Source organism: Mobula birostris, chromosome 13, assembly GCF_030028105.1.
Source record: "Mobula birostris isolate sMobBir1 chromosome 13, sMobBir1.hap1, whole genome shotgun sequence".
NCBI classification, from domain to species: Eukaryota; Metazoa; Chordata; class Chondrichthyes; order Myliobatiformes; family Myliobatidae; genus Mobula; species Mobula birostris.
In genome coordinates this window covers 22,034,644-22,056,916 of record NC_092382.1, presented here as the reverse complement: position 1 = coordinate 22,056,916, position 22,273 = coordinate 22,034,644, and the positions used below count along the sequence as shown (strand labels likewise).

Sequence of the window (22,273 nt, the reverse complement as noted above, 5' to 3'; positions counted from 1 at the left end):
ACTGGGACCATCGTCCTCCATACCCCTACCATCCAGTCTGCTATCAGACTTCAGACACGTGGGAAGAGCAGATTGCAGCTGTAGAAAAACTGTTTGACAGATTTTCCAAGGCCAGTCTTACTGTGAACCTCACTAAAAGTGAGTTTGGCCATGTTACAGTTGTTCGTACATGTCTGTGTTATACGTTGGGCCGAGGCCACTTGGCTCCCGGACAGGCCAAGGTCCAAGCTATTGCTCAAGTTCCTGTAAAACTGTATCGTTTTACTGCTAGAATGAAAGAAGCTTGGTTTTTCATACATATATATTCCACACTTACTTTTACATAATCATTACTAACCTGTTAGATTTATCTACATTTATAATACTGTATTGCATAGTTACAGATAAATATTATGAGTTTCCAACAATACTGGACTTCAAAGTGTTTTCCATCTCTGCTGGTTCTTCATTTCCATCACAGAATACGTGACAGCTGAAATAACAAAGAGTACACAATGTACAATGAAATGATTGAGCGTTACAATTCTCATTTTGACTGTATGGTTACCAAAGTAAAGAGAAAAAGGACCCTGTCTCTCCATTCAGTATTGAACATCACTCATATCTGTGCAAGACACTGGCAGCAATATGGAGCTCGCAGAGGTCAGTGGTCAGAATGTGTAAAGTTACATTACTCGGGAGAAGGTTCTTGGGAAACAGAGATGGTCTGAAGGTAAATAGGTCACCTGGACCAGATGGTGCACACCCCAGGGATCTGAAAGAGGTGGCTGAAAAGATGTGGATGCATTAGCAATGATCTTTCGAGAATCGTTAAGGAAATTATATCCTAAGAAGTTTTTTCCTTCACTACTCTCCCTCTCCCAGTTACACCTATCACCTACCACTTCTTCCACCCCTCCAACCCCCACACTTCTTCCTCTGACATCTCATCTTTTTTTTCCCCAGTCCTGATGAAGGGTCTCGGCTCGAAACGTCGACTGTTTACTATTTACCATATATGCTGCCTGGCCTCCTAGGTTCCTCTAGCATTTTGTCTATGTGTTGCTTGGATTTCCAGCATCCACAGATTTTCTCCTATTTTTCATAAAAACAAAAGTGGGGTCATATAATAAAGCAAGAAAATGGTGGGAAGTTAGAGGATTGAAAAGCTTTTACATACCCAACAGGAGACAACTAAAAAAAACACACAGGGGAGACAAGGTGAAACATTAAGGTAAGTGAGCCAATAATATCAAGTATCAAAAGCCTTTCAGATATATTAAGAGTAAAAGAGAGGCAAGAATTCATATTGTACCGCTGGAAGATGATGCTGTCGATTTTGTAATCGAGCAAAGAAACAGCGGTTGAATGTGATAAGTGTTTTGTGTCAATCTTCACTGTGTAAGACAGTATAAGACAATAAGACATAGGAGCAGAATTAGGCCATTCAGCCCCATCGAGTCTGCTCCGCCGTTCTATCATGGCTGATCCCGGTTCTCACTCAACCCCATGCACCTGCCTCCTCGGCACATCCTGTAATGCCCTGACTGATCAGCAAACTATTAGCTTCTGCCTGAAATTTACCCACAGAGTTGGCCCCCACCACCGTCTGTGTCAGAGAATTCCACAGATTCACTGCTCTCTGACTGAATAAAATCCTCCTTAATTATTCTAAAAGGTCGCTCCTCAGTTTTGAGGCTGTGCCCTCTGTTATGGCTACCCCCACCATACGAAAAGTCCTCTCCTCATCCACCCCATCGAGACCTTTCCACATTCGGTGGGTTTCAGTGAGATTTAACACCCCCTCCCCACCCGCGTTTATTAAACATAGGTCAGTGCAGGAGTACAGGACCAAGGCTGGCAAACACTCCTCATATCTTAACCCCTTCATTCCCGGAATCATCTTCTTGAACATCCTCTGTACTCTCTCCAATGACAACACACCTTTTCTGAGATATGGGTCCCCAGTAGCCTAAGTGCGGCCTAAGTAGTGTTTTAAGTATCAGCATTACCTTCCTGCTTGTATATTCTACTTCACTTTAAATAAATGCCAGCATTGCGTTTGCCTCCTTTACCACAGACTCAACCTGTAAATTAACCTTCTGGGAGTCTTGCCCGAGGGCTCATATTTCCTTCTGTACTTCTGTTGTTTGAACCTTCTCCCCAATCAGATAATAGTTCACTGTTGTTCCTTTTGCCAAAATGCATTATCGTACATCTCCCAATATTGCATTCCATCTGCCACTTTTTTTGCCCGTTCTACAAATTTGTCTGTATCCTGCTGCAATCACATTGCTTCCTCAGCACTACCAACGCCTCCACCTGTCTTTGTATCATCCGCAAACCTTGCCACAAAGCCATCAATTCCATTATCCAAATCATTGACAAACAATGTGAAAAGTAGCAGACCGATTACTGATCCCTGAAGACCACTAGTCACTGCTAGCCAACTAGGAAAGGCTCTTTTTATTCCCACTCGCTGCCTCTTGGCTTTCAGCCATTCCTCTATCCATGCCAGTATTTCTTCTGAAGTTTATCCTGTTATGCGGTCTCATGTGTGACACCTTATCAGATGCCTTCTGAAAATCCAGGTAAAAGATGTACACTGCCTCTCGTTTGTCCATTCTGCTTATGACTTCTTCGAAGAACTCTAACAGATTTGCCAGGCAAGGTTTCTCTGTGCAGAAGCTGTGCTGGCTTTGACTGATTTTATCATTAGTCTCCTAGTACCCCAAAACCTCATCTGTTACAATAGATGCAAACGCTTTCCCAGCACTGAGGTGAGGCTAACCGGACTATAATTTTCTTTCTTTTGCCTTCCTCCCTTCTCAAAGAGTGAATTGATATTTGCAATCTTCCTGTGCTCCGGGACCATGCCAGAATCAAGTGATTCTTGACAGGTCATGAGCAATGCATCTGTTATCTCTTCAGCAACCTTTCTCAGGACTCTGGGATGTAGTCCATCTGGTCCAGGTGACTGATCCGCTTTAAGAACCTGGGAACCTAGCACATTTTACTTTGTAATAGTAATGGCACTCACTCCTGCTCCCTGACACTCACGGATCTCTGGCACACTGCTAGTGTCTTCCACAGAGAAGACGACGCAAAGTCCCATCAAGTTCATCTACCATCTCGTCCCCATTTCCACCCCATCAGCATCATTTTCCAGTGGTCCAATATAAACACGTTTTTTATCATGGTTTATATTATTGTCTAGTTTGCTCTCATATTTCACCTTTCCCCTTCATAGAGCTTTTTTCTTGGTTTCCTGTTGTTGGATTTTAAAAGCTACCCAATTATCAAACTTGCTACTCACTTTTGCTACCTTATGTGCACTTTCCTTGACTTTCATACCGTCCTTAACTTCTTTTGTCAGCCACGGTAGCCTAGCCCCGCTGTTTGAGAACTAATTCCACAGGACATATCCAGTACATTATGAACCATTCTCAGAAACATCAGCCACTTCTGCTCTGGCGTCATCCCCACCAGGATCCTTCTCCAATCCACCTGGGGAATCGCCTCTCTCATGCCTCTGTAATCAGGAGATCAGGAGATCAAAGGACAGAATACACCCCCCCCCCCCCTTCCATATACATGGAGAGGTAGTGGAAAATGTGGAAAACCTAAAGTTCCTTGGAGTTATGTTGTCAAAACAGCTGACATGGACCACCAACACCTCGCTGCCTGTTAATAAGGCACAACAAAGACTCTTCTTCCTCAGAAAGCTGAAACAGGCCAAACTCCCACAAAAGCTGTCGCTTAACTTCTGCAGAAGCACAATTGAAACCATCCTGACCAACAGCGCCACCGTGTGGTATGCTGGCTCCTCAGTCACTGAGCAACGGGACCTGCATCGCGTGGAGAAGGCGGCCCAGCGGATTGTCAGGATGGAGCTCCCGGGACTTGACACCATCTATTCCAGCAGACTCAGGAGGAAAGCAATCAGCATAACCAGAGACACCACACACCCCGGCCACTCCCTGTTTGACCTGCTGCCGTCCTGCAAAAGGTTCAGGACACTAAAAGCCAGAACAAACAGACTGAGGAACAGCTCCTATCCCAGAGCAGTGGCCTCCATCACACCACTCCCACAGAACAATGACTGAAACTGTGAGCACACACATGCACACATTCTTGTGCATTACTGTGACATTCTGGTGCTGGTGTAATTTATTTTCTGTTACTTATCTATTTAATATTGTTTTTCTATTACTGTCTTGTTTTTATCTACTGTTTATTTAATTGCCTGAGAGGAAGCCAAACAGAGTTTCATTGTACCCATGTATAATGACAATAAATATCATTCAATTCAATTCAATTCCCTTTATTCTATTGCGATTCTACGCATCTGACCTATGCTTCTCCCTCACAAATTGCAGGAGGAATTCAATCATATTATGATCACTGCCTTCTAATGGTTCCTTTACATTAACCTCCCTAATAAGATCTGGGTTGTCACAGGACACCCAATCTAAGGTAGCAGTTCCCCGAGTAGACTCAAACATCAGCTGCTCTAAAAAGCCATTTCATAAGCATTCAATACATTCCCTCTCTTGCGATCTCACACCAATCTGACTTTCTCAATCCTCCTGCAGATTGAAGTTCCCTACTATAATTGTGTCTTTAAATTTATTACATTCAGGAGTATCTGGGGCAGAAGTGAGGATACATGCTTTTACCAAAGAGAGAAGGTGTTTTGGAAGCTGAAAGGCCTGAAGGTAGATAGGACTCCTGGACCAGAAGGTGAACACCCCAGGGTTCAGAAAGAGGTAGCTGAAGAGATTGTGAAGGCATTAGAGTCATAGAACACCACAATACAGGAAAATACCATTCGCCCAATCTAGTCTGTGCCAAAGCATTAATTGCCGAGTTCCAACAACTTCCACCTCCTCCTCGTACTCCATCCATTATTTATTTTTATACACACATTCTTTCTCTCACTCTGCTTCTTCTCCCTCTGTCCCTCTGACTATACCCCTTGCCCATCCTCTGGTTTTCCGCCCCTCCCCCTTTTCCTTCTCCCTGGGCCTCCTGTCCCATGATCCTCTCATATCCACTTTGCCACTCACCTGTCCAGCTCTTGGCTCCATCCCTCCCCCTCCTGTCTTCTCCTACATTTTGGATCTCCCCCTCCCCCTCTGAAATGTCTTACTAACTCTTCCTTCAGTTAGTCCTGATGAAGGGTCTTGGCCTGAAAGGTCAACCGTACCTCTTCCTAGAGATGCTGCCTGGCCTGCTGCATTCACCAGCAACTTTGATGTGTGTTGCTTGAATTTCCAGCATCTGCAGAATTCCTGTTGTAAGTGTGAGGTGGTTCATTTTGGTAGGTCAAATATGACGGCAGAATATAGCATTAATGGTAAGACTCTTAGCAGTGAGGAGGATAAGAGGGATCTTGGAGTCCGAGTCCATAGGACAGTCAAAGCTGCTACGCAGGTTGACTCTGTGGTTAAGGCATAGTGTGCATTGGCCTCCTGTGGGACTGAGTTTAAGAGCCGAGAAGTAATGTTGCAGATATATAGGACCCTGGTCAGACCCCAGTTGGAATAATTTGCTAAATTCAGGTTGCCTCACTACTGGAAGGATGTGGAAACCATGGACAGGGTGCACAGTGGATATACAAGGATGTTGCCTGGATTGGGGAGCATGCCTTATGAGAATAGGTTGAGTGAACTCGGCCTTTTCTCCTTGGAGTGACTGAGGACGAGAGGTGACCTGATAGAGGTGTATAAGATGATGAGAGGCATTGATTGTGTAGATAGTCAGAGGCTTTTTCCAGGGCTGAAATGGCTAATACGAGAGGGCACAGTTTTAAGGTGCTTGGGAGTAGGTACAGAGGAGATATCAGGGGTAAGTTTTTTACGCAGTGAGTAGTGAGTGCGTGGAATGGGCTGCCAGCGGTGGTGGTTGAGTTGGAAACAATAGGGTCTTTTAAAAGTCTCCTGGATAGGTACATGGGGCTTAGAAATCTGGAGGACGATAGGTAAGCCTAGGTAGTTCTAGGGTAAGAACATGTTCAGCTGAGCTTTGTGGGCTGAAGGGCCTGTATTGTGTTGTAGGTTTTCTATGTTTCTAAGGGGCTGCACGTGAGGCTGCTGAACAAGATCACAGCTCATGGAATTACAGGAAAGATACTTGTATGGGTTGAAGATTGCCTGACTGACAAGGGAGAAAGAGTCAGAATAATGTGGACAATTCTGTTTTGCTGTTGCTAACTAATGGTGTTCCATAGGGGTCAGTATTGAGACCACATGTTTTCATATTAAATCTGAATGATATGGATGACTGAATTGATACCTGGGTGATGAACTTTGCAGTTGATACAAAGATAGGTACAGGACAGGTAGTTTAGAGCAAAGCCGGAGTCTGCAGAAGGACTTTGATAGGTTTGGAGAACAGACAATGAAGTAGCAGATGAAATACAGTGTATGCAAGTGTACGGTCATGTACAATTGGTAGAAAGAATAAAGACGGAGAGAAAAAAAATAAATGGGAGAAAATACAAAAATCAGAAATAGGTACTTGGGAGTCGGTGAGCAGGAGCCCCTGAAGGTTTGCTTGCAGATTGAGTTGATTAAGGATGACAGCTGTAATGTTCGCATATAAGAGCAAGGATGTGACACTGTAGCTTTATAACACATTGGTCAGATTGCTGTTGGTGTATTGTGACCAGTTTCCGACCCCTTATCTGAGAAAAAGATGTGCTCGTATTGGAGCGCGTCCGGAGAAGGTTCACAAGAATGATTCCAGGAATGACAGGGTTAACGTATGAGGAGCGTGAGACGGCTTTGACCCTGTACTCACTGGTCTAGAAGAAAGAGAGGGGATCTCATTGAAACCTATCAAATATTGAAAGGCCTGGACAGAGTGGCTATGAAGAAGATGCACCCTACGCTGTGTGAGTCTGGACCAGAGGCCACGGCCTCAATGTATAGAGCATCCACTGAGAGGAGAGAATTTCTGTTGTCAGGAAGTGGTTAATCTTTGGAATTCATTGCCACGGATGGAGCAGACGGCAAGTCACAGTGTATTTTCAATAGATGTTCAAGGATTAAGGGGAGAAGGCAGGAGAATAGTGTTGAGAGGGATAATGAATTGGACATGAAGGAATGGTGGAGCAGACTCGATTGGCTGAGCAGCCTCTGTCTCATATCTCATGGTCTGAAGAAGAGTCTAGTGAGGTTGCGTTAGGGTTAGTGTATTGTTAGGGTATCCGCGCCTGGATTATTGTATTCAGTTTTGGTCGTTCTGCTGTAGGAGAGAGGACGTCAAGCTGGAATGAGTGCAGGAGAGATTTATGAGAATGTTGCCGGTACTCGAGGGACTGAGTTCTGGAGAGAGGCTGGGCAGGTTGGGACTTCACACCTTGAAGTGCAGGAGATTGAGGCTGACATGATGCAGGTGTCCCAAACCCTGAGTGTACAGAAATGGGGAACGTGCGCAGTCCTTTTCCCCGCTTTTGTGGAATCAACAACCAGACGGCACCAGTTTAATCGGGATGCCAGGGGAAAATTACTCATCCACTCTCCCTTCCGGTTCATTGTTTAACTAACTCGATGAGTCCACTTGCAGGTTAAAGGAGCAACACCTCATATTACATCCGGGTAGTTTACAACCCGATGGCATGAACATCGACATCTTTAACTTCTACCTCTTCCTTTTCATCAAACCCACACGCCTGTCTCCTCCATTCTGTCTCCCCACTTCTCTCTTCTTCACTGTGGATCGTCTCCCTCTGGTTCCTCTTTTACTTCCTTTTTTCCCCATGGTCCGCTCTCCTATCCTATCAGATTCCTTCTTTTCAGCCCTTTGAATTTTCCAGCTTCCACCTCACAGTGTCTCACTTCATCTCCCACCTCCCCCACCCACTTCATCGCCCACCTCCCCCACCCACTCACCTTCACTCTTACCTGGCTTCACCTGTCATCTACCAGCTTGGACTCTTTCCACTCCCCGCACCATCTGATTCGCGCTTCTCCCAGTTCCAGTCCCGATAAAGTGTCTCGGCAGGAAATCTCTGTTTTGATTTATCCCCCTCTATAGAAGCTACCTGACCTCCTCCAACATTTTGTGTTTGTTACTCTGCATCTCCAACACCTGCAGAATCTCATCGGGACAGAGTGCAGAATGCAGAGACTACATCGGGTCTCACTAATGTCGAGGAGGCCACACCTGGAAAACTGGAAACAGTCGATGACCCCAACAGTGATGATGTTGAAAAGTTGCCTCATGTGGAAGGACTGTTTGGGACCCTGACTAGTGGTGGGGAGAGTGGTTTGGGGCAGGTCTGGCACTTCATCCACTTGCAGAGTTGGCTTCCAGCCCCCTGCACCCCTCCATATCGCTGTAAACCTCTCCCTCTTGTGGACAACACTGCCACTTGGTGGTGATTTGCCACAATAACAGGAGCCCCTGATTTGTGGACTCCATTGTCACCGGGTGACGCTCTGCCGCAGTAACACTGAGAGACAGAAATGTGACGCTGCAGACTGCTGAAATGTTTATTCAAGTTTGTTTAATTCCATTTCCAGCAGACAAATGTAACTGAGATCGAAATAGTTATTACTCTGCCTCCAATGGAGCACAAAAACACAATAGTAAAAACATATATCCACAGCTTATATACTGTGCACGGATTGATTGGATGTCCATAAAGTGATGCTCGGCAGAGGATGTCTGCAAATAAGATGACAGACAGGAAATTATAAAGTAGAGGTGTTTGGTGGTGTGGAAGGGTGGGTTAGTTGGGTAGAGACATTTATCAGCCTTACTGCTTGGGGAAAGTAGCTGTCCCAGAGGCTGGCAGTCCTGGTGAGGATGCTGCGTAGTCTACCCAGATGGGAGTGGGGCAAACAGTCCATGAGCGGGATGGTGGAGGTAGACTATGAAAATCAGGCTGGTGCTTGATCTCAAGAGAGGGAATTGGAAAATACCAATGAGACTCCTTTTAGAACAGCTTGTAATTGTGCCCACTAGGGAAAAGTTAATTCTGGATTGGGTGTTGTGTAATGACCCAAATTTGATTAGGGAGTTTATGGTAAAGCAAACATGTGGACGCAGTGATCATAACATGTTACAATCCACCCTGCACTTTGAGAGGGGAAAGGTACAAGAAGATGCATCATTATTAGTGGAGTGAGGGGAACTACGGAGGCATGGGAGAAGAGCTCACCAAAGTTGATTGAAAGGGGACACTAGCATGGATGATGGCAGAATAGCAATGGCTGGAGTTGCTCAATTTGACAGCCTCAGGGTTGAAGAGAAACACATAATACTCCAGCTGCACAGCTCCAACCTGAAGGCACGAATATCGATTTCTCCTTGCAGTTTAAAAAGAAAATCACTGCCCATAGCCTTTCCTTCTACTCTTCACCCTGGCCATTCACCATTAGTTATGTAAATATGATGCTACCATTCATTACGAGAGGTCTATCCATAAGGATATAATGTTGAGATGTTTTCAGGCATTGGTTAAACCACACGGACTATTATGAGCAATGTAGGGACTCAGCTCAGGAAAAATGTGCCGGAATTGGACAAAGTCGAATGGATGTACCAATTTAACTTCCCGACTGGCCTCAAATTTATCACCAGAGTCTTACGCTAGACCCCTTTGCTGCAATCTCTCTATCTTTTCCAGCTCAAACATCCTCTACCTTTCTGCTTCCTCCCTGTTTTTCTGCCTCTTCTCTCTGTTTTCCTGCCTGTCCAGCCTCAAACTGCCTCTGCCTTTCCACAGCCTCCATCTTTAATTTTGCTAACTTGTACAGGAGCCCAAGCGCACTAGGTTTACTTTCAGGAAACACCTCGAACTCCTCCACTTTAAACACACCCTCAGATACATAATGTTCAGCTATTGTCCTCTGCATCTGTAACCTCCTCATTGTCGATTTCACCTTAGCAAGTTTTAACCATTTAACAATACTCAACAACTCAATCCTTCTGGTGCCCTTCAGTGCCTTAGAGGTTGGTGCTTCCAGACATCTATCAACATCCATTGCTGCTGATTTTCCATACACAAATAAATCAAAAGGGATTTCTCCAATGAAATCGATAATTAATCAATACGCCTCCAAATCTGTTCATATCCAGGATGCAGGCCCAAATTTTGTTATGAACCATAACGCTTTAGAAATGAGTCAGCAGCAATAGACTACACCTGGAGTCTGTTTTTGACGTTAAATCCACTATCTTTATTAGTATCTACTAACAATATAGTAATTTAAGCAAAATAAAAAAAAAGTTAAGTGTTATGTGTACTTGTGTGTAAATGTAACTCCCAAACTATTGAGCTCAGGGGAAACAAGGCTTGGAGTGTTCAGATGGTAAACTATGAAAGTTCAGTACAACCACAGAATAGTTGAGGAGAGAGAGGTATTTGTAATCCAGGGTAAATGTCGAGAGAAGGTAATAACGTTGAATTCCACAGCATCCATGGTGGTAAAACGAGAGAACAGTCGCTGTAGATTTTATCCATCGTCGTTCCAAATCCACATACAAATTATCACCAAAAGTGACTTTTCACAAGGGGTATCGTCTTCAAGTGAATTTCCACACCACACCCAGGCAAGGGTTAACACATAAGTGGTCTTCACAGGATACCCCAAATTCGATCCACTCCTGTGGATCAAATGAGGTGACAACCACACATTCGATGTATGCTGAATCGATGATTAACCCACCCTTGTGGGCAGAGGAAAGTTCGAAACAGTGACCCTTGGCCACTAGTTCCCTTGTTTCGATCTTTCCATTTATCCTCCTTCATCTCCGTCTGACTCTGAGTGTCTGTGTCCTCGGATAAAACTAAACAAGCTGTGAGCGATGTAAACAAGCTGAAAGTCAGACTGATTCACCTTCTTAATCTCTCTCTCTCTCTCTCTCTCTCTCTCAAAATGACAGTCCACAGAAAATGAAACCTAGGGATTCATAACAACGGCCACTCCCCAGTGTGAATTGACTGGTGTGCCAGTAGTTGGGATGACTGAATGAATCCTTTCCCACATTCTGAGCAGGTGAACGGCTTCGCCCCAATGTGATCTTGCTGATGTCTCTGCAGGTTGGATGACTGAGTGAATCCCTTCCCACAGACTGAGCAGGTGAATGGCCTCTCTCCTGTGTGAACTCGCTGATGTACCAGTAGGCTGGATGAGTGAGTGAATCCTTTCTCACATTCTGAGCAGTTGAACGGCTTCTCCCTAGTGTGAACTCGTTGATGTCTCTGTAGGTTGGATGACTGAGTGAATCCTTTCCCACATTTGGAGCAGGTGAACGGCTTCTCCCCAGTGTGAACTCGCTGATGACTCTGTAGGGAGGATAACTGAGTGAATCTCTTCCCACAGACTGAGCAGTTGAACGGCTTCTCCCTAGTGTGAACTCGTTGATGTCTCTGTAGGTTGGATGACTGAGTGAATCCTTTCCCACAGACTGAGCAGGTGAATGGCTTTTCCCCAGTGTGAACTTGCTGGTGGCTCTGTAGGGAGGATAACTGAGTGAATCTCTTCCCACAGACAGAGCAGGTGAACGGCTTCTCCCCGGTGTGAACTTGCTGATGACTCTGTAGGTTGGATGACTGAGTGAATCCTTTCCCACATTTGGAGCAGGTGAATGGCTTCTCCCCAGTGTGAACTCGCTGATGACTCTGTAGGTGAGATGACCGAGTGAACTTCTTCCCACAGTCTGAGCAGGTGAACAGCCTCTCCCCAGTGTGAACTCGCTGATGTCTCTGTAGGTTGGATGACCGAGTGAATCTGTTCCCACATTCTGAACAAGAGAATGGCTTCTCCCCAGTGTGAACTTGTTGATGTCTCTGTAGTTCGGATGAATGAGTGAATCCCTTCCCGCAGTCTGAGCAGGTGAATGGCCAATCTCCTGTGTGAACTGACTGGTGTGCCAGTAGGTGGGATGACTGAGTGAATCCCTTCCCACAGACTGAGCAGGTGAATGGCCTCTCTCCTGTGTGAACTCGCTGATGTACCAGTAGGGTGGATGACTGAGTGAATCCTTTCCCACATACTGAGCAGGTGAACGGCTTCGCCCCAGTGTGATCTTGCTGATGTCTCTGTAGGTGGGATAACTGAGTGAATCTCTTCCCACAGACAGAGCAGGTGAACGGCTTCTCCCTGGTGTGAACTCGCTGATGACTCTGTAGGTGGGATGACTGAGTGAATCCTTTCCCACATTCGGAGCAGGTGAATGGCCTCTCCCCAGTGTGAACTCGCTGATGACTCTGTAGGTGAGATGACGGAGTGAACCTCTTCCCACAGACTGAGCAGGTGAACGGTTTCTCCCCAGTGTGAACTCGCTGATGTCTCTGTAGGTTGGATGACTGAGTGAATCTGTTCCCACATTCTGAACAAGAGAACGGCTTCTCCCCAGTGTGAACTTGTTGATGTCTCTGTAGTTCGGATGAATGAGTGAATCCCTTCCCACAGTCTGAGCAGGTGAATGGCCAATCTCCTGTGTGAACTGACTGGTGTGCCAGTAGGTGGGATGACTGAGTGAATCCTTTCCCACATTCAGAGCAGGTGAATGGCTTCTCCCCAGTGTGAACTCGCTGATGACTCTGTAGGTGCGATGACCGAGCGAGTCTCTTCCCACATTCTGAGCAGGTAAACGGCTTCTTCCCAGTGTGAACTTGCTGGTGTCTCCGTAGGTGGGATGACCGAGTGAATCCCTTCCCAGAGTCTGAGCAGGTGAACGTCCACTCCCCGGTGTGAACTCGCTGGTGAGACATTAGGTTAGATGACTAAGTGAATCCTTACCCAGAAATTCAGCAGATGACCAGCCCCTGCCCAGTGTGAACTGACTGGTATGTCCACAGGTGAGACGACTGACTGAATCCTTTCTCACACACAGAACAGGTGAAAGGCCTTGCCCAGTGTGAACTTGCTGATGTACTTTCAATTGAGATGACCGAGTGAATCCATTCCCACTGTTTGAACAGGTGAACAGCCTTTTTCCTGTATAAAATGACGGTGTGCCAGTCTGTCAGATGATCAAGTGAATCCCTCCCCACTGTCTGAGCAGGAAGGATGGTCGATTGAATCCCTTGCTCCACTTCTTAAATGTCTAGACAGAGACAGCAAAACTGGCGTGTCGTGTTTGAGATTCCTGGAGACAAATTCCTTCTCGTTTTTAACCTGTAAAAAGATTTACAAAATCCATCAGTGGGTGTAGGACATTTCAGATGAGATTGCTTGAGTTGCCAAGGTTTGATCTGGTATCACACTGTTACACTGAGGTTCAACCCAAGTTGGACAGAGAAATCATCTTCTGACTGGTCACAGTGCTGGTATCTGGAATGACCATCAATTCCCTGATGCTCTTCCTGTCTCTATCAGAATGGGGCATTTCTGCCGTCTCCAATTTGTTCCTTGGCTCAGTTTGACTCGCTCCATTGGTATTACTCCCTGTTCCTGCTGAGCCGCATGGGTACCTGGCCCCACAGTAACTGAAACAGTATCAGGCAAATTGTCTTTCTTGACGTGCATCTGGGATTTTCTTTTATGTATTATTAACTTAAAATGCCACAGTTTTAACGCCATATAAAAAATTCCTGCTGAGATGAATGGTTGGTCTGCACAGCTGTTAAAAGAACTTAGAGTGAATTTTTGTATTATTTCAGGTTCTTGTCACAGTCATCGAAAATTACAACACAGAAACAGGCCCTTTGGGCCATCTGGGTTGTGCTGAACTATTTAAACTGCCCACTCCCATACCCCTACCATCCAGGTACCTGTGCAAACCTCTACAAACCTCTAAAATGTTGAAATTGAGCTCGCATGCACCACTTGTGCTGGCTGCTCATTCCACACCCAGATGACCGTCTGTGTGAAGAAGTTTCCCCTCATGTTCGCCTTAACATCTCACCTTTCACCCTTAACCCATGGTCACACCCATGGTGTGGTTGTAGTCCCACACCATCTCAGTAGTAAAAGCCAGCTTGCATTTACCCTATCTATACCCCTCATAATAGTGGTACTCCTCTATCAAATCTTCCCTCAATCTTCTATGTTCCAAGGAATAAAGTCCTGACCTGTTCAATCCTTCCTTATAACCCAAGTCCTCCAGACCTGGCAACATCCTTGTGAATTTTCTCTGAACTCTCTTAATCTCTTTTACATCTTTCCTGCATGTTGGTGACCAAAACTGCACACAATACTCCAAATTAGACCTCACCAATGTCTTGTGCAGTGTGAACATAACATCCATCTCCTGTACTCAGTACTTTGGTTCATGAAGGCCAATATGACAAAATCTTTCTTTCTGTCCCTATTTAACTGTGACACCACTTTCAGTGAATTATGGGCATGTATTCCCAGATCCCTTTCTTCTACAGCACCCCTCAGTGTCCGACCATTCCCTGTGTAAGACCTTGGTCCAACCAAAATGCAACACCTCACACTTGTCTCCATTAAATTCCATTTTGCATTTCTTAACCCATTATTCTAGCTGATCCAGATTGCACTGCAAGCCATGACAGTCTTCCTCGCTGACCACTACACCCCAATCTTGGTGTCATCCACAAATTTGCTGATCCAGCTAACCATGTTAACATTCAGATTACTGATACAGACGACAAAGAACAACAGATCCAGCTCTGATCCCTGTGGCACACCACTAGTCACAGGCCTCCGGTCAGAGAGGCAACCATCTACTGCCACACACTGGCTTCTCCCAAAGACAGTGACTCATCCAATTTACTATCTCATCTTGAATGCTGAGTGACTAAACCTTCTTGACCAGCCTCCCATATGAGACTTTGTCAAGTGCTTTTGCTAAAGTCCATGTAGACAACATCCACTGCCTTGCCTTCATCCACTTTCCTGATAACTCCCTCGAGAGACTCTATAAGATTGGTGAGACATGACCTACCGTGCACAAAGCCATGCTGCCTATCCTTAATCAGTCCACATCAATCCAAATACTTCTATATCTGGCTCCTGCACACACATTCCAATAACTTTCCCACTACTGATGGGCTCACCAACGTATAATTTCTAGTTTATTTTTAGAGCCTTTCTTGAACAGCGGAACAACATTGGCTGTTCTCCAATCCTCCAGTACCTCACCTGTCACAAACGATTATTTAAATATCTGTGCTTGGGCCCCGACAATTTCTGCACCTGTCTGCCGCAGAGTCCCAGGGAACAACTTGTCAGGCCCTGGGGATTTATCCACGCTAATTTGCCCTAAGACAGCAAACACCTCCACCTCTGTAATCTGTACAGGGTCCATGAAGTTGATGCTGCTTTGCCTCACTTCTATAGACTCTGTGACCATCTCCTGTGTAAATTCTGATGCAGAAAAAAATCTCCCACATCTATTTAGTCTCCTCATATGGATTACCATTCTGATCTTCCAGAGGATTAATTTATTCCTTTGCAATCTTTCTGCTCTGAACATATCTGCAGAATCCCCGAGGATTCTCCTTCACCTTGTCTGTTGGGGCAACCTCATGCCTTCTTTTATTTCTTTCATAAGTGTTCACTTGAATTTCCTGTATCTCATAAGTATCCCATTTGTTCTTATCTGCCTGTACCTGGTATGCACCTCTTTTTTATTGATCTGGGAGATGAAGTATAAAGGGCTGATAGAGCTGCATGGTGGGAGGTGGGGGTAAGGGGGGTTAAACTAAAGTTGCAGGGGGAATGGGAGCCTGAATAACAGAACAGAGAGGGGAGGGGTTGTGGAGACAGATGTTGTTCAGTCCTCAGACAAAGTCAGGAATGAAAAAGTTGAGCATGGTGCAGTGAATATGCTGAGCCCTGTATATTTCAATACAAGGAGCAGCGTAGGAAAGGCGGATGTGTTCAGGGCATGGATCAACAGCTGGAATTTAGATACTAGGATCTGGCAACTGTGGACTGGGACAGGCTGCTTTATGGAAAAGGTGTGCTTATTAAATGGGAGGCCTTCAAAGCAAAATTTTGAAAGTACAAGGCGGGTATGTGCCTGTCAGAATAAAAGGTAAAGATAGAAACTGTAGAGAACCTCGGTTTTCAAGAGATATTGAGACCTTGGTGAAGCACAAAATGGAGTTGCAGAACAGGGATAGGCAGGTAGGTTCTTATGGAGTATAAGAAATGCAAGAGAACACATAAGAAGTAAATCAGGACGGCTAAAAGAAAGCATGAGATTCCCCTCACAGAAAAGATGAAGGATCATCCTCAGGGATTCTGGAAATAGCTTAAGAGCAAAAGGATTGCAAGGCATAAAGTTGGTCCTCTGGAAGACCAGAATTGCAATCCACGTGTGGAAGCAAAGCAGATGGGGGAGATCTCAAATATATTTTTCATCCCATTTACTCAGGAGATGGACACAGGGTCTGTGGGAGTGTGGAAAAGCGGCATTAAAACCGTGGACCCTGTACGGATTAAAGAATAGGAGATGTTTGCCATCCTGAGGCAGATTAGGCTGGAGAAATCTCCAGGGCATGATAAGGTGCTCCCTCAAACCCTATGGGAGGCAAGTGCAAAAATTGTCGGGGCCCCAGCAGAGATAATTAAATCATCCTTAGTGACAGGGGATTATCAGAGGATTGTAGGATAGCCAAAGTTATTTCGCTGTTCAACATAGAACATAGAAATCTACAGCATATTCTAGGCCATTCAGCCCACAATATTCTGCCAACCATGTAACTTACTCTGGAAACTGCCTAGATTTCCCCAGTACATAGACCTCTATTTTGCTAAGCTCCATGTACCTATCAAAGAGGCTGTTAATAGACCATCTTGTATCTGCCTCGACCACCACTGCTGTCAGTGCATTCCACGCACCCACCACTCTCTGTGTAATAAAACTTACCCCTGACATCTCCCAGTATCTATTTCCAAGCACCTTAAAACTATGCTCCCTCATGTTAGCCATTTCAACCCTGGGGAAAAGCCTCTGGCTATCTACGTGATCAATGCCCCTCATCATCTTATACACCTCAAAAAGGCTCTAATCATGAACTAGGGAATTATACATTGCTTTTAGGATTTGTTGGAAGTATACAAAATTATAAGGGTATAGATAGGGTAAGTGCAAACAGCTTTTTCCACTGAGATTGGGTGGGATGACAACCAGAGGTCATGGGTACGTAGGGAAGGTGAAAATTTAATGGGAACATGTGGAAAAGCTCGTGAGAGTATGGAATGAGATGTCAGCACAAGTGGTGAATATGAGCTCTTTTTCACAAATAAGAGAAGTTTGGATGGGAGCCTGGATGACAGGGGTATGGAGGGCGATGGTCCCGGTGCAGATAGTTGCGTTATAGATTAAATGTTTTTTCGGCATTAACTAGATGGGCCAAATAGCCTGTTTCTGTACGGAAGTCCTCCATGTTTCTATGACAGAGAAGCTGGACAAACTTGTTTGGAAGGGAAAAGGTAGGAGTGACAATGGAGCAGCAATGGCTGGAGTTTCTGGGAGCAATTCGGGAGCTGAGTGATAGATACATCCCAAAGAAGTGGAAGCATTGGAAAGGCAGGAGGACACAACTGTGGATGAAATGAGAAGCCAAAGCCAACATAAAAGCCAAAGAGAGGGTAAACAAAGGAGCAAAAACTATTAGGAAGCTTTTAGAAACCAACAGAAGATGAGTAAAAAAAAGTCAGCTGAGCATAGGGTGTGGAATTATGACATTGTAGTCATTAATGAGTCTTGGTGGCACCCAACAGTCTCAGGCATTTAGGGGAACAAAATATCCGGGGCCTCAATATCTCTTGAAAACCAAGGTTCCCTGCATCAGTTACCTTTCAACTTTTATTTTGGCAGGCATATACAAACTAGGCACCCTCAAAACTTCACTTCTGAAGGCCTCCCACTTACCAAGTACTCCTTTGCCAGAAAACAGCCTGTCCCAAACCACACTTGTCAGATCCTTTCTGATACCATCAAAATTGACCTTTCTCCAATTTAGAACCTCAACCCATGGTCCAGACCTCTCTTTTCCCATACTTACTTTGAATCTCATGGCATTATGATCACTAATTTCTGTCACCAGCCCTGGATCATTTCCTAACAGCTTATTGCACACTTCTACATCAGGAATTCTAATTACTGATTAAGGGCACATTTGACAAACTCTACCCCATCTAGTCCTTTTACAGTATGAGAGTCCCAGTCAATATATGGAAAGATAAAATCACTTACTGAATCAACCTTTGTTTCTTGGCATGGTCTGCCATCTCTCTAGAAATTGGTTCCTCTAAATCCCTCAGACTGTTCGGTGCAACCAAGTCCCAATAATGGCTACAATATCATAATTCCCTGTCCTGCGCTCATCTGGCTTTCCTGCGATGCTTCTTGCATTGTGATATACACAGCTCACTACATTCATCACACCATGCTCAACCATTTGATTGCTGAACCTATCTGAGGTCTGAACAACATCTGACTGGTGTCAAGAAAACAAACTCTCCCTCATTGTCACAAAAATAAAGGGGCTGATTGTGGACGACAGGAGGAATGGAGACAGGCTAAGCCCTATTGACATCAATGGATCTGGGGTTGAGAGGGTGAACAGCTTTAAGTTCCTCGGCATAAACATCACCGAGGATCTCACACGGTCTGTTCATACCGGCTGTGTTGTGAAACGAGCACAACAGCACCTCTTTCACCTCAGACGGTTGAAGAAGTTTGGGATGGGGCCCCAAATCCTAAGAACTTTCTACAGGGACACAATTGAGAGCATCCTGACTGGCTGCATCACTGCCTGGTATGGGAACTGTACTTCCTTTAATCACAGGAACCTGCAGAGAGTGGTGCAGATAGCCCAGCACATCTGTAGATGTGAACTTCCCACTATTCAGGACATTTACAGAGACAGGTGTGTAAAAGGGCCCAAAGGATATTGGGGACGCAATTCACCACAACCCCAAACTGTTCCTGCTGCTACCATCCAGGAAACGGTACCACAGCAAAAGGACCAGCAGGCTCCGGGACATCATCTTCCACCAGGCCATCAGACTGATTAATTCATGCTGATACAATTGCATTTCTATGTTATATTGACTGTCCTATGTACAAACTATTTATTATATATTACTATAAATTACACATTGCACATTTAGACATAAAAGTAACAAAGATTTCTACTCCTCATGTATAGGAAGAATGTATGTAATAAAGTCAATTCAATTCAATCTCTCCACTATCTGTTCTGTCATTCTGGTTCCCATTCCCCCTACAACTTATTTTAACCTCATCACCCCTCACCCCACACTAGAAGCATTACCACTAGGATATCAGTCCCCTCTTGTTCTGTTCCGCTAAATACCGAATCCCCTATCAGCCCTTTGACTTTCCTCTGCCAGGTAATCCCCCCAACAGTTTCTAAAGTGGTCCACCTGCTGTTGCGTGGGATGGCAGCAAGAGTACTCTGCGATGGCTATTTAACCTCATTCCCCTTCCTGACTCTCACCCAGTTTCCTGTGTCCTGCACCTTGGGTGTAACTCACCTCTCTTCATGTCATATCTATCAACCCCTCCGACTCCTGGATGATCCGGAATTCATCCATTTCAAGTTCCAACTCCGTAAAGTGCAGGGTTACAAGCTGCAGCTGGATGCACATCTTGTAGGTGAGGGCATCAGGGACACTGGAGGTCTCCCCACCTTCCCACCAATGTCCCCTCTAATTTGTAATGACCAGTGTGCACATAAAGCTTATACTGTGCATTCTTTTAACCAGTGAAATGTGCACAATGAATTTTATATAGCGAGGTATTTATTTCAACAGCCAGCAAATCACTGTCAGTAAGAACTTTGATCTCCTCTGGGTTCGATCGAGTTCATCTACACTCTCTCACAATTTATGTAGCAGGCCTGTAACGGGTAATAAAGGATTTTCCCACCAGAGCTTTTGCACATTGTCCATATGTGTTTCTCTTGCTAAATGACACTTTAAAAAGTCAGAATTCCAAATATCACACCACTTCGTCCCACTTGTAAATTCTCCAGCAACTTTTGCATCACCACAATACACACAGGTAACACCAGTTTCTGTATTGTATATAAATATTTCCCCTGAACCCTCCCCCAGGTGACTGACGGTGGTGAACTCAGTGATGGCAATGCCAATGAATATGAAGGGAAGGGCCGTAGTCTGTCTCATTGGAGTCTGGCACATTTGTGATGTGAAAGCTACTTGTTGCCCAGGGCAAAGGTGTTTGATATCATTATGTACCCAGAGAGAGTGGGACAAAACATGTTCTCACGGGTAGAAAGTCCAGAACAGGAGGAGGTAGAAGAAGCAACAGACACAAAATGCTGGAGGAACTCAGCAGGCCAGGCAACATCTATGGAAAAGAGTACTAATGCTGAGTTCCTCCAGCAATTTGTGTGTGTTGCTCGGATTTCCAGCATCTGCAGATTTTCTCTTGTTTGTGACTGGAGGCAGAACAAAGGTGATTTTCACAACAGCTGATGTAAAAGATTTTGTTCCCTTTCTCCGAGTTCCCGATCCTTGCATTTAGACAGCTGGAGCTCAGCTCTGTCTGAGAGACCCATCGGTTCCCATTCCCTCATCAGCCGGAAGCTCCCCGGGGCCCGTGTACGGATGGTGGGGCTGAGAGAGAGGGAAGAGAGCAGGACTGTCCCGGGATTGCGGGTCACGGAGTCCGGAGTCACAGCAACTACCCGAGATTCTCGCTTACCTGCGCCCGATCCTGGAGCCGTGATCCCGAGGCCTTTGTGTACTACGCGCATGCGTGATATTCACCAACGTCATCAACCTTGACGCCTGCGCATTTGATCAATGCTTCAGCGCCGGCGAAATTTTTAACGCAGGCCCTTATGGGTAATCCCGGTGCCATTAATAGTTTCTGCAAGCACTAGTTCCTTGTCCACCTCAGTTTTTTTGTGTATATAGAATACTCAGCAACTGTTTTAACGCAGAAAGCGGCTCCCGTAAACAATATACTCAATATCAACATGTATCTAATGCCAAAGTACAATCCTCTTAAAAATATAGATATAAAACACAAGGGGTTCTGCTGTTACTGGAAATGCAGAGACGCACACACACAAAATGCTGAAGCAACTCTGCAGTTCAGGCAGCAACTAAGCAGAGGAGCACACAGTCTAGGCATTCTGAAGGAGCTCGGCCTAATCATTGTCTATTTATTCCTCTCCACATTTGCTGTCTGATCTGTTGATTTCCACCAGTAATTTGCAGAATTTAACCACACTTTTTTCAGTTAACCAGTTTCCAGATGTTTCTGATCCTTCATTTGTAGCCACATGCTGCCGGTCTGATTCACTTCCTCCTCGTCCTTGTAAATGATAGGCCCCATTTCCTTTTGGAGCCCCAAAGCCCTGACTCAGGATGCCAACTCTAGTTTCTGACTCTGCTCCATCGAACATTCACTCGCTAGTCTGCTGTCGGACTTCACAGGCGCATTGCAACAACCCAACTGTCTTTGTAATTACTGAAAATGACACGAAATGTTGAAAAGAGCAGCGGAGAAGGAATTTAACCCCCTTAGTCCAGAGTCCTGAGGAATGTCAAAGCTACAGTGAGCTCATCATCTGATTCAAACTGGAGAAAATCATGCAGGGAATTCGTACAGGTGTATAAAATCATGAGAGGCATTGGTCGTGGAATAGCCAGTTGCTTTTTCCCTGGACTGAAATGGCGAACACTCGGGGGCAGAGCGTTAAGGTGTTTGAAAGTATTTGCAAGACAGAAGTCAGAGCGGTGGGCGTATGGAATGCACTGCACTACCGGTGACGGTGGTGGAGGTGGATGTAATGGAGTCTTTAAAGAGAATAGATAGGTACGTGGAGCTTAGAAAAATAGAGGGCTATGTGCGACGGTAATTCTAGGCTCTTTCGAGAGTAGGTTACATGGTCGGCACAACACTGTGGGCCGAACAGCCTGTACTGTGCTATTGATTTCTATGATTCTATGAAATTCAAGGGAAGTCTGCTATCCCACGGAGTGGTGACTAGCTGCAACCTGTCATCACAGGGAGAGTGAGAGGGGAACGGCAGGGATGGATTTTAAAATACTGATATGGAACAGAAACATGGGCAGGGACCAGATGGGCCGAGTGGCCTCTCTCGTGTACATTGTGAGTGTGGTAGAGACAGTAAGTACCTGAGACACGGGATTTGATACAGAACCGATTTATCTTTCACAGATCCACAACATTAAACATCAGTCTACTTTCAGGCTAATTATCAGCAGAACGAACTCCTCCAATGCTCAGTGACCAGGGTTCAGTCCTGGGTGCGATGAGCAGCCGCAAGAACTGCAGATTCTGACAGTAACAGTCCCTCATGAACCTGCAGCTGCCTTCAGTCACC

The 22,273-nt window shown here is 45.3% G+C and overlaps 2 protein-coding genes across 2 annotated transcripts in view; one reads left to right on the top strand and one right to left on the bottom strand.

The window, feature by feature from the left end:
- Nucleotides 1–22,273, top strand: part of LOC140208536 (uncharacterized) — a 541,825-nt gene that overhangs the window by 155,831 nt on the left and 363,721 nt on the right. The gene's annotated exons all lie outside the window — the stretch shown is intronic.
- Nucleotides 10,082–20,659, bottom strand: LOC140208528 (uncharacterized). The gene is made up of 2 exons (XM_072277267.1): nucleotides 20,620–20,659; nucleotides 10,082–13,118 (listed from the first exon to the last, which is right to left on the bottom strand). The coding sequence occupies exon 2, from the start codon at nucleotides 12,710–12,712 to the stop codon at nucleotides 10,904–10,906; it is 1,809 nt and encodes a 602-aa protein (XP_072133368.1). The 5' UTR covers nucleotides 12,713–13,118; nucleotides 20,620–20,659; the 3' UTR covers nucleotides 10,082–10,903.